Below are 13,041 nucleotides of genomic sequence, written 5' to 3' on the forward strand. Positions count from 1 at the left end.
ATGTCACTTTTTTTTTTCAGCACTTTGTTCCGGTTCAAAGTAACCACTTCCCTCTATCACTGTTGTGGTGGTCCCTTCCCTGCCCGATCCCACTTCCCTTCAGTCCCCCCACTACCCCCCCACCAGTGGCAGGTTTCCTAATAAGGGCCAGTTCTCCTGCTCATTGTTTCTATCACCTTTCAAGCCTCGAAACTTTATATGCAGTGTTATTCAAGTTAACCATATTTTGTGTTTTTAAACTTTCACCTGACTCGAAGATGTATAAATGTTTAACATTTTCAAGTAATAGTTCAGCTATTTTTACTGTTCCAATGTAATAAAATTTTATAGCACAGCGGTAGGATGTTTGCCTTGCATGCAGCCCACCAGGGTTCAATTTCTCCGTCCCTCTCGGAGAACCTGGAAAGCTACCAAGAGTATCTCTACCGCATGGCAGAGCCTGGCAAGCTACCCGTGGCATATTCAATATGCCAAAAACAATAACAAGTCTCATGATGGAGACATTACTGGTGCCCACTCTGACAAAATCGATGAACAACTGGATGAGAGTGACAGTGACAGTGAATTATATATATTTTTATTTTGAGTGTATTTTACTTCTTGTTTTGATGTTTTATCTGTGACCTTACTCAAATGACTTTTCATTAGTGTTTTACTAAGAATACTAAATAATACTTATGCTTTATTTTAGAGGTAAATTGTTCAGTGTCTAAATACAACACTAATATTAAGAAAAGCCTTACTATTGTGACAACTAAGAATCTCAAATATTGTTCTTACATATTATTTTATGTATTTAAATAAAATAATATGTAATTATTATTTTTTTTTAATTTATTTATTTTTAATTAGAGAATCACCGTGAGGGTACAGTTACAGATTTATACACTTTTGTGCTTATACTTCCCTCATACAAAGTTCGGGAACCCATCCCTTCACCAGTGCCCATTCTCCACCACCCGTAAACCCAGTGTCCCTCCCACCCTCCCCAATCCCATCTCCCCCCCACCCGACCCTGCCACTGTGGCAAGGCATTCCCTTCTGTTCTCTCTCTCTAATTAGCTGTTGTGGTTTGCAATAAAGTTGTTGAGTGGCCGCTGTGCTCAGTCTCTAGCCCTCATTCAGCCCGCAACTCCCTTCCCCCACATGGCCTTCGACTACAATGTAGTTGGTGATCGCTTCTCTGAGTTGACCTTTCCCCGGAACGTGAGGCCAGCCTCGAAGCCATGGAGTCAACCTCCTGGTACTTATTTCTACAGTTCTTGGGTGTTAGTCTCCCACTCTGTTATTCTATATACCATAGATGAGTGCAATCTTTCTATGTCTGTCTCTCTCTTTCTGACTCATTTCACTCAGCATGAAACTTTTCATGCCAATCCACTTAACTACAAAATTCTTGACCTCCTTTTTTCTAATAGCTGCATAGTATTCCATTGTATAGATGTACCAAAGTTTCCTCAACCAGTCATCCATTCTGGGGCATTCGGGTTTTTTCCAGATTCTGGCTATTGTAAACAGTGCTGCGATGAACATACATGTGCAGATGTTGTTTCGATTGTACTTTTTTGCCTCTCTGGGATATATTCCCAGCAGTGGTATTGCTGGGTCAAATGGGAATTCAATATCTAAATTTTTGAGAGTCGTCCAAATTGTTTTCCAGAAGGGCTGAACCAGTCGGCATTCCCACCAGCAGTGAAGAAGGGCCCCTTTCTCCCCACATTCTCTCCAACAGCGGTTGCTTTTGTTCTTTTGGATGTGTGCTAGTCTCTGGGGTGTGAGGTGGTATCTCATGGTTGTTTTGATCTGCATCTCTCTGATGATTAGTGATGCAGAGCACTTTTTCATGTGCCTTTTGGCCATTCGTATTTCTTCCTTGGTAAAGTTTCTGTTCATTTCTTCGCCCCATTTTTTGATGGGGTTGGATGTTTTCTTCTTGTAGAGTTCAACCAGTGCTTTATATACCATTGATATCAACCCCTTATCTGATGGGTATTGTGTAAATATCCTTTCCCATTCTGTGGATAGTCTTTGGATTCTGGTCAATGTATCTCTTGCGGTGCAGAAGCTTTTTAGTTTAATGTAGTCCCATTTGTTGATCTCTGTTTTTACTAGATTGCTTAGTTCCGTGTCACGTTTGAAGATACCTTTATCTTCAATATCGTGGAGGGTTTCGCCGACCTTGTCTTCAATGTACCTTATGGTTTGTGGTCTAATGTTGAGGTCTTTAATCCATTTTGATCTGACTTTTGTGCATGGTGTCAGGTCAAGGTCTAAACCCATTTTTTTGCATGTAGTTGTCCAGTTGTGCCAGCACCATTTGTTAAAGAGGCTTTCCTTGCTCCACTTCACATCTCTTGCTCCCTTATCAAAGATTAGATGGTCATACATTTGGGGTTGTGTGTAGGGATATTCCACCCTGTTCCATTGGTCTACGGCTCTGCCTTTGTTCCAGTACCATGGTGTTTTAATTGTTACTGCTTTGTAGTAAAGTTTGAGGTTGGGGAGGGTGATGCCTCCCATCATCTTTTTCCCAAGAATTGTTTTAGCTATCCTTGGACGTTTGTTATTCCATATGAATTTTAGGATTGCTTGATCCATTTCTTTGAAGAGTGTCATGGGTATATTTATAGGGATCACATTGAATCTGTATAATGCTTTAGGGAGTATTGCCATTTTGACAACATTGATTCTCCCTATCCACGAGCAGGGTATATGTTTCCATTTCCTCATGTCCTCTTTGATTTCATGGAGTAGCGTTATGTAGTTTTCTTTGTAAAGGTCTTTTACTTCCTTGGTTAAGCTGATTCCGAGGTACTTGATTTTCTGGGGCACGATTGTGAATGGGATTGCTTTTTTCATGTCCCTTTCCTCTGCCTCATTGTTTGCATATATGAAGGCCATGGATTTTTGGGTATTGATTTTGTAGCCTGCAACTTTACTGTATAAGTCTATTGTTTCTAAGAGTTTCTTAGTAGAGGTTTTAGGCTTCTCTAGATATAGTATCATGTCGTCTGCAAATAGTGAGAGTTTGATTTCTTCCTTTCCTATCTGGATGCCCTTAATCTCTTTTTCTTGTCTAATAGCTATCGCAAGTACTTCCAGTACTATATTGAAGAGGAGTGGTGAGAGTGGGCATCCTTGTCTTGTGCCTGATCTCAGAGGAAAGGCCCTTAGTTTTTCCCCGTTGAGGATAATGCTTGCCGTAGGCTTGTGATAGATGGCTTCGACTATCTTGAGGAAAGTTCCTCCAAACCCCATTTTGGCGAGGGTTTTCATCATGAAAGGATGTTGGATCTTGTCAAATGCTTTCTCTGCATCTATTGATATGATCATATGGTTTTTATCTTTGCTTTTGTTGATATGCTGGATTATGTTGATTGATTTCCGAATGTTAAACCATCCTTGCATCCCTGGGATGAATCCCACTTGGTCGTGATGTATGATCTTTTTGATGAGTTGTTGAATCCTATTTGCTAGTATTTTGTTGAGGATCTTCGCATCGGTGTTCATCAGGGAAATTGGTCTGTAATTTTCTTTCTTAGTGGTGTCTTTGTTTGCTTTTGGTATTAGGGAGATAAGTGCTTCATAGAAACTGTTTGGGAGAGTTCCTGTTTTTTCAATTTCCTGGAAAAGTTTGAGGAAAACAGGCAATAGGTCTTCTTTAAATGTTTGGAAGAATTCGCCAGTGAAACCATCTGGGCCTGGGCTTTTGTTTTTGGGGAGGTTTTTGATTACCGTTTCAATTTCCTTAACATTGATGGGTCTATTCAGGTATTCCAGGTCTTATTTCTTCAGTGTTGGGAGATTGTAGGAATCAAGGAATCCATCCATTTCTTTTAGGTTCTCCTTTTTTGTGGCGTAAAGACCTTCAAAGTAGTCTCTAATGATCTTTTGAATCTCACTGGTTTCTGTTATGATGTCCCCCTTTTCATTTCTGATTCGATTTATTAGAGTTTTCTCTCTTTCTTTCTTTGTGAGTCTTGCTAGCGGTTTATCAATCTTATTTATTTTCTCAAAGAACCAACTCTTTGTTTCATTGATCTTTCGGATTGTTTTTTTGGTTTCGATGTCATTAATTTCTGCTCTAATTTTTATTATTTCTTTCCTTCGGTCTGGTTTGGGGTCCTTTTTCTGGTCCTTTTCTAGCGTCTTGAGTCGTGAAGTCAAGCTATCTATGTGGGTCCTTTCTTCCTTCCTGAGGAATGCTTGGAGAGCTATAAATTTTCCCCTTAACACGGCTTTAGCTGTGTCCCATAGGTTTTGGTAGCTCGTGTCTTCATTCTCATTTGTTTCTAAGTATCTTTTGATTTCTTCCTTGATTTCCTTCTTGACCCACTCATTGTTCAACATGGAATTGTTTAATTTCCAGGTGTTTGATTTGATTTTCCGTATTTGTGGGTGGTTAGCTTCTATCTTCAGCGCATCGTGGTCTGAAAAGATGGTTGATACAATTTCTATTTTTCTGATTCTATTGAGGTATGTTCTGGGGCCCAGTACATGGTCTATTTTTGAAAATGTTCCATGTGCACTGGAAAAGAATGTGTATTCTTTCTTTTTGGGGTGTAAGGCCCTGTGTAGGTCTATTAGGCCTCTCTCTTCAATTTCTTCTTTCAGAGTCAGTGTTTCCTTGTTGAGTTTTGTTCTTGTGGATCTATCTAGAGGCGATAAGGCCGTATTGAAGTCTCCGACTACAATTGTGCTGTTAGTGATGTCCTCTTTGAAGTCTGTTAGGAGTCGTTTTAAATATTTAGCCGGTCGTTTGTTAGGAGCATATACGTTTAAGAGTGTGATTTCTTCCTGTTGTACATATCCCTTGATAAACAGAAAATGACCTTCGCTGTCCCTTTTGATCTTTTTCATCCTGAAATCTATGTTGTCGGATACCAGGATGGCCACTCCAGCTTTTTTAAGGGGGTTGTTTGCTTGGAGGATTGTTTTCCATCCTTTGACTTTGAGTCTATGTTTACTCTGTTTGTTCAGGTGTGTTTCTTGCAGGCAACAGAATGTTGGGTTTAATTTCCGGATCCATTTAGCCACTCTGTGTCTCTTGATAGGTGCATTTAGGCCATTGACATTGAGAGAGATTATTGTGATGGGGTTTTGTGTCATCTTTCTGTGGGATTTGTTGTTCTTATGGGGCTCCTCCTTGTCTTACAGTAGCCCCTTTAGACCTTCTTTCAAGATTGGTTTTGAGTCTATGAAGTTCCTGAGCTGTTGTTTATCCGAGAAATAGTGTATGGTTCCTTCGAGTTTGAGTGAGAGTTTAGCCGGATAAAGTATTCTTGGTGAGGCATTCATTTCGTTGAGTTTTTTTACTATGTCCCACCATTGTCTTCGGGCTCAGAGGGTTTCTTCTGACAGATCGGCCGTAAATCTGAGGGGTGCTCCTTTGTATGTGATTTCCCTCTTTGACCTTGCTACTTGTAGAATTGTGTCTCTATCTACAGCATCCGCCATTCTGACTATGATATGCCTTGGAGTCTTTTTATTTGGGTCTCTTTTTGCTGGCACTCTTCGGACTTCTTGTATCTGGACGCCTGCCTTCTCCAGCTCTGGGAATTTCTTAGTAATGATGTCTTTGACTATGTTTTTTTCATTGGGGTTACTTCCCTGTGGTTCTGGCACTCCAATGATTCTTATGTTGTTCCTCTTCAAGTCATCCCCCAGGGCTCTGATTCGCTCTATAGCCATTTTGAGGTCTTTGGCCATTATTTGTTGCTGTCTGTAAGCTTTCTGCAGCTCATCCTCAAGCTCGCTGATTCTGTCTTCGGCTGTAGTCATTCTGCTGTTGAGGGCATCTAGTGAGATTTTTATTTCATCTACTGATTCCTTTATTTGTGAGACTTCCGTTCGAAGGTTTGAAATTTCTGCTCTCATTTCTGCTCTCATTTCTGCTCTCATTTCTTCCTGTATTTTCTTGGTAGACCGTTGCAGCGCTTCATTCATCTCCTCCCTTAATTTATTGGATGTCTGTTCCATATTTGCTTGGAGTAGGTCGACTCTCCTCCAGATTTCCTCTCTGAATTGTTTATCTGAGAGGTCGTAGATGTTGGGAGACTCTTTTGAGGTTTCTAGTATCTTTTCTTCTCCCTCTCTTCGTGGAGGGGATTTTCGCTGCTTCTTCATATTGTCACGGAAGTGTAGAGTTGGAACCTTGTAGTTATTTATTCCTCTTCCTTTTTGTGGGAAGAAGGGGCTCCGATTGTGCTAAACTTCCCTTATTCACTGATAGCTTTTATACTGTCAGCCTAAGCTAATGGCTATTTTGCGTAAGTGTTTGAGATCGCAAAAGTGAGTTTTCAAAGGAATACACAGTACCGATTGAGCTGAGGTAGCAAAGAATAACTGTGGCCGCGTTAGCGTTGGCCGCTCTGAGAGGAAGCCACGCCCACTTTTAGACCACTCCCACTAAGACACAGGCCACGCCCCCAGTGTCTTCCTGTTGATGGGGGGGACGGGAGGGCGTGTCCGAGGGATGGTCCTCGTACCTGATGGACGTGCGCAGTTACAAGCCGGTTCGGGAGATGGGGTGCGCAGGGCGAGCAGGGAGTGACTTCAGAAACTCGGGAGACGCAGACGGCAGCGGGAAGTGGGGGAAAGGGAGGGCGTGGCCGAGGATGGTCCTCGTACTTGATGGACGTGCGCAGTTACAAGCCGGTTCGGGAGATGGGGTGCGCAGGGCGAGCAGGGAGTGACTTCAGAAACTCGGGAGACCGTAATTATTATTTTAATTAGGTAAGTTTCTGAAAATGTATGTTAAGACCCACTTTCATTTTAAGGTGTAAAACATTTAATTCAAATACTTTTGTCTTATTTCTCTGCTCTCTTGTATAAAGCTCCAAAATTTATTATTTTAATTTTTCTTCATAGGCTGTATATTAAAAATTCATATAAAAAGTCTTTATTCAGTTTTAATAAATTGATCCTTTCATTTCCTTTAATTTTTCTAGTTCTTTTTTGTTCATTCAATGCAGTTTTACAAAATCTTATCTTAGGGTTGAAGATATAGTATAGCAGGTGAAGTTCTTGCTTTGATTGCACCTTATCTGGGCTCAAAACTCAACACCTCAATGGTTCCCCCAGTCCCAACAGGAGTAAGTCCTGAGTTCCACAAGGAAGGTACAAAAAAATGAAGAAAAAAAATTTTGTCTAAAATTATTAATTTTGGTGCTGAAGCGATTGTACAAGGGTGTTTGCCTTGCATGCGGCCAACCCAGTTTAGATCCCCGGCATCCCATATGGTCTCTCCAGCACCGCCAGGAGTAATTTCTGAGTGCAGAGCTGGGAGTAGCCCCTGAGCATTACTAGGTGCGACCCCTAAAGCAAAAATAAAAATAAATAAATAAATAAAATGGTTAATTTTGACTCAAAGATTCCAGTCTCTAAAACAGAACAGCACAATCTACTTATACTTATTTGGATAAAATATTATTTTCTGAAACCTGAATCATTTTCATAATTGATTCTATCTTCTTTTTGACATTGCATGACTATCCATTTTTCATGGTTATGCTCGGAGAGCCTGGCAAGCTACCAAGAGTATCCCACCCACATTACAGAGCCTGGCAAGCTACCCTACCCATGGCATATTCAATATGCCAAAAACAGTAACAACAAGTCTCACAATGGAGACATTACTGATGTCCGCTTGAGCAAATCAATGAACAACATGACGACAGTGCTACAGTGCTATGCTTTTTAGCAAATCATGATTATATTATTTTCATTACATAATAATAAAGAAAACTATTTAAAGAACATATTTTAAAACTTTTTCTATCTAATACACATGCACATATATGTATATATGCACATATACATATATATATATATTTGTGACCAAGTAATCTTAGCTCTTTTTGTCCTCTTCTGTTAACTGGAGAATATAGGTATATGTCATAATAACCCAATATAGATGAGAATTTGGAGGAGCAGGAAATTGAGAAGGCACCACATATGATAATGCAGTCTCTGCACAAATGTAGTGATTTAGTCTGGGGAGGTGGGAAAATGCACTATATTTTATTAACAAAGGTGAGCTTAGGCTAAATTACAGACTCTAAGGAGTCGTTTAATTTTAAAATCACAGTTTCTTTTACCCTATCATTAACCCTTTGTTCCTGAATATTCCTTGGGTCATTTTCAATATTTAATTTATATTCATTTTTGTCATTTTTCATTTAAAAACACCTTATGCAATTTCTGTATCTTCCTTTAAATATATAAAGACCCTTAAGGTCATTAAATTTTCCCGGTCTAAATCCCTCTTCCTCTTTAAAATGACTGTATTCTTTACAAAGAGTGACCTATTGAGGTTTGAGTTTGATTATAAAATGTTAGCGGGAGTCTATATGCACTTCCCCTTTGCCTTTCTTTGGTACTGACCCTTACAAATTTAAGTTGTTTCCAGAAATCCAAGCTTCAATAGGAACTGTCCACAAGCTGTTGACTCTGGGTCCTGCTGGATGCTAGAGCCAGAACACGTGCTTCCATGGGGGCGGGGTGGGGGGAGGAGGAAATCTTATTAACTGAGGAAATCTTATGTATTTTTTTAACTCTCTTCCAAGAATCACAATCCTAGATGAATGAACACAGGTAAATTATATATTTGACTGTAATAGAAATTTTCTTTTCATTTGCGTGTTATTTCTTAATTGAAATATAATATATATCAAATATATGTCAAATATATTTGATAAATTAATAACTGTGAGCATGTTTCAATCTTTGTCCCCTCCCATAGATTTTTTTGTTATCTGTTTATGATTAGAAAATGCATGTAGAAATTAACAAAAGGAAAATGTTTGGGGCCTTCTCGAGGATTGAAACACTTACTTGCGTCTGTCAGCACTGGTTCAAACCCCTCGTCAATTTGTTCTCTCTAAGTGTTGCTCCTCAGTTCAGAGCCAGAAATAGCCCCAGAACACTGCTGTGTGCCAGTCAGAACCAAATAAGTAATTGATAAAGTACGAAAAACAAAATCAAAACAAAAATAATGTGAAAATGCTCTGTCTGTGTGACAACGCACGTGGTGTGAAACGTGGTATCAAACAAATTCGAGTGTCTGCTGACTGGTGTCATTTCATGGCAGAGAATGAATAAGAAATTGTTGAGTTGGATATTCTTTTAGTGTTGCTGATTGTTCCACATATGCATTGTTTTATGCAAGTTGCATATAACTAAGTTTCTTTGAGAGTACATCTAAGAAGTTGATGACATTATTAATTTTTATCTTATAATAACATAGATCGACCTGTTTCTTTGAGTGTTTTATAAAACCTTTTTAAAAACTTTTTTTTAAAAGTCCGATAAACTGTTTTCTAGGACTAAATCATACAGTCAACAAGGACTTTGCATCCACAGACTTTATCTTATGCTTAATATTTCTTTGGTGCAGCTAGCAAGGGACTTTATACATCACATACTTCACCCAAGAAGGATCCAGATTTTCCTAAGAAGAAGAGCACTACTGCAGGTCCGAAAACCATTAAGGGTAGATCCGGAAATATGGCAACGGACTCTCTTTCTCTCATGGATGAGGAAACCATATTTATGCCCTTTACAGAAGAAACTACCAGCACATCACAGCAGGTACTTACATGGATTAAAAGCTATTCAATCGGGCTGCTTCTAAAAGTCAAGGTGAAAAAGTTAACAAGCAATAATATCAATACTGAATAAAAATAAAATCATAAAGTTTTCTATCTTTCAAAAGTCATATGGGGGCTGGAGTGATAGCACAGCAGGTAGGGCATTTGCCTTGCACGTGGCCGACCCGGGTTTGATTCCCAGCATCCCATATGGTTCCCTGAGCACGGCCAGGGGTAATTCTTGAGTGCAGAGCTAGGAGTAACCGCTGTGCATTGCTGGGTGTGACCCAAAAAGCAAAAAAAAAAAAGAAAGAAAGAAAGAAAGAAAGAAAGAAAGAAAGAAAGAAAAAGAAAGAAAGAAAGAAAGAAAGAAAGAAAGAAAGAAAGAAAAGAAAGAAAGAGAGAAAGAAGAGAAAGAGAGAAAGAGAGAAAGAGAGAGAAAGAAAGAGAGAAAGAGAGAGAGAGAAGAAAGAGAGAAAGAGAGAAAGAAAGAGAGAGAGAAGAAAGAAAGAAAGAGAGAAAGAGAGAAAGAGAGAAAGAGAGAGAGAGAAAGAGAGAAAGAGAGAAAGAAAGAGAGAAAGAGAGAGAAAGAGAGAAAGAAAGAAAGAAAGAAAGAAAGAAAGAAAGAAAGAAAAGAAAGAAAGAAAGAAAGAAAGAAAGAGAGAGAGAGAGAGAGAAGAGAGAAGAGAAAGAGAGAGAGAGAGAGAGAAAGAGAGAAAGAGAGAGAGAAAGAGAGAAAGAGGAGAAAGAAAGAAAGAAAGAAGAAGAAAGAAAGAAAGAAAGAAAGAAAGAAAGAAAGAAAGAAAGAAAGAAAGAAAGAAAGAAAGAAAGAAAGAAAGAAAGAAAGAAAGAAAGAAAGAAAGAAAGAAGAAGAAAGAAAGAAAGAAAGAAAGAAAGAAAGAAAAAGTCATAGACCAAAGAGACTGTCAGGATACACCTACCATACAATCAAGAGTGAGTGGTTCTGGGCTGGAGCAATAGTACAGCGGGGTAGGGCATTTGCCTTGCACACGGCTGATCCAGGTTCAATTCCCAGCATCCCATATGCTTCCCTGAGCACTGCCGGGAGTAATTCCTGAGCGCAGAGCCAGGAGTAACCCCTGTGCATCGCCAGGTGTGACCCAAAAAGGAATAAAAAAAAAAGTGAGTGGTTCTATCAAGGACCAGGAGAACTGGTCCATGGTATTTAGCTTGCCACAAAGGGGGCGAGGGAATACTTTTAGGACAGAGAAGGGACCACTATGACTATGATAATTGGAAATGGTCACTTCAGACAAGAACTGAGTGCTGAAAGGGGGTAAAGTGATATTCATGATACCCTTTCAGTAACAGTATTGCAAACTACACTGCCTAAAAGGAAAATGAGAAAGAGAGAGAGAGAGAGAGAGGAAGAGAGAGAGAGAGTGAGAGAGAGACAGAGAGAGAGAAGTGTCTCCACAGAGACAGGCTGTGGATGGGGCCATGGGGCCAAAGGAGGAGGCAGGTGGAGGGAAACTGGGATAGTGGTGGAGAAAATTGTACACTGGGTTTTGGAATATTGTTGACTGAAACTCACTCAATCATGAACAACTTTGTAATTGTATATCATGATAATTCAATAAAAAATTTAAAATAATTAAATATAATGAATAGGTCTAGAAAATAAAATAAAATACCTATTATGGATTTTTTTAGGTGGAGTGGTACCCAGGGAGGTTCAGGATTTACTCATATTTTTGTGCTCCAGAGTGACCCTTGGTCAGGTGAAGAACCATATAGGATGCTGGAGTTCAAACCCAGATTAGTCATGTTCAAGGCACATACAAAATTTTTAAGAATATCTACTCCCATATATTAACTCTGATAACATGATCCAGAGAAATACTGAGTATCTGCCTAATACAAAGTGTTAAGCATATGCATGTTTGTTATCAATGTGTGCTTAAACATTGCATTCTACTGCACAGGTTTATAAGTACATTGTACAGTGCGTGGTATTATATAATAGCTGGACTCTCAATGAAAGTCAACTGACATTCATTCAAGCAATAAAAGAATTAGAGAGAAGTGATGCTAAAGGTATGCCACTTGAATGCATTTTATATTTTATATGAATAGTTGATAGTAAACTGATAATGAAGCAAAGAGTACTATTGCTTACCATTTATGTTTTATATCCTGTCATTTGATATCGCTCTCTATGTCTCAAAACTTTTACTGTTTGATTTAAAAGAAACAAGTCTCACAATGGATATGTTACTGGTGCCCATTTGAGCAAATCGATGACACAGTGATACATCCATAATTTTTTAGCCTAGTTTAAAGACATTTGTCCAGTTAGTAAATATCATTTGATGATTTGTAACAAGTATACAGAAAACTTGTTTAGTAATAAAATTATATTTTTCCAATGTTAGTAGAAAAATCTCCTATACTAAGTACCTAATACTTAGAGGTAGGATCATATCCTAGAGGCAGAAAATTCATATTTTTGAAAAATTTTCCCAATAAAATTTTCTCTCAGTATTGCTAGTTTGACACCTTAGAAGAATGATTTCAAATAGCTTCTATTCTTAAATTCAGTATCATGTTATGTAAAATAATAACTGAGTCTGAAAGATTTGTATTTTAAACTCATGTTCTTTTTAAATTTTAAGCCAAATTACCTAATCTTAAAAATATACAGAATTTTTATTGAGGTATGATTGGTTTGGGCTGGACTGATAGCACAGCGGGTAGGGCATTTGCCTTGCATGTGGCTGACCCAGGTTCAATTCCTCTGTCCTTCTCAGAGATCCCGGCAAGCTACCGAGAGTATCCCACCTGCATAGCAGAGTCTGGCAAGCTCCCAGTGGTGTATTGGATATGCCAAAACCAGTAACAACAAGTCTCACAATGGAGACGTTACTGGTGCCCACTCGAGTAAATCAATGAACAAAAGGATGACATGTGACAGTGCTACAGACAGTATAATAGGTTTATAATTGTTTTATTTTTTTATTTATTTTTTATTTTATTGAATCACCATGTGGAAGGTTACATAGTTCTCAGGATTATGTCAGTTATACAATACTCAAACACCCTTCCCTTCACCAGTGCCCATATTCCATCACCAACCACCCCAGTATACCTCCCGCCCCCTCCCGCCCCCCCAGTCCTCACCCTTGTAAGTGATAAGTTTCACTTCGTTTACTCTTTATCTTGATTATATTCCGTTTCAACACATAACTCACTATTCTTGCTGGAGTTTTCCCCCCCAAAAAAGACAGTCCTACTGCCAAGGAAGCATTTGATAATTAGTTTTCCATTGCTGAGAATGTAGAGATATTAAGTCCCGCTGTTTGTTACATAACTTTTCTTTTTTTTTTCCCCCTCCTTCCCGAGCCACCGAGTTCATGCCTGCTTGATTAGTCATCCTCATAGTATGATTGACGCCACGCTGCCTGACAAAGGGGAAAAAAACAAGAAAGAT

The 13,041-nt window shown here is 39.0% G+C and overlaps 1 protein-coding gene across 1 annotated transcript in view; it reads left to right on the top strand.

Moving 5' to 3' along the window:
* The window catches only part of ADGB (androglobin), a 182,455-nt gene that overhangs the window by 149,207 nt on the left and 20,207 nt on the right, over window positions 1–13,041 (top strand). The window contains 2 exon segments of the mRNA XM_055136319.1: window positions 9,398–9,591; window positions 11,537–11,648. Of these exon segments, the coding sequence (XP_054992294.1) occupies window positions 9,398–9,591; window positions 11,537–11,648 (306 nt within the window).

Source organism: Sorex araneus, chromosome 4, assembly GCF_027595985.1.
Source record: "Sorex araneus isolate mSorAra2 chromosome 4, mSorAra2.pri, whole genome shotgun sequence".
NCBI classification, from domain to species: Eukaryota; Metazoa; Chordata; class Mammalia; order Eulipotyphla; family Soricidae; genus Sorex; species Sorex araneus.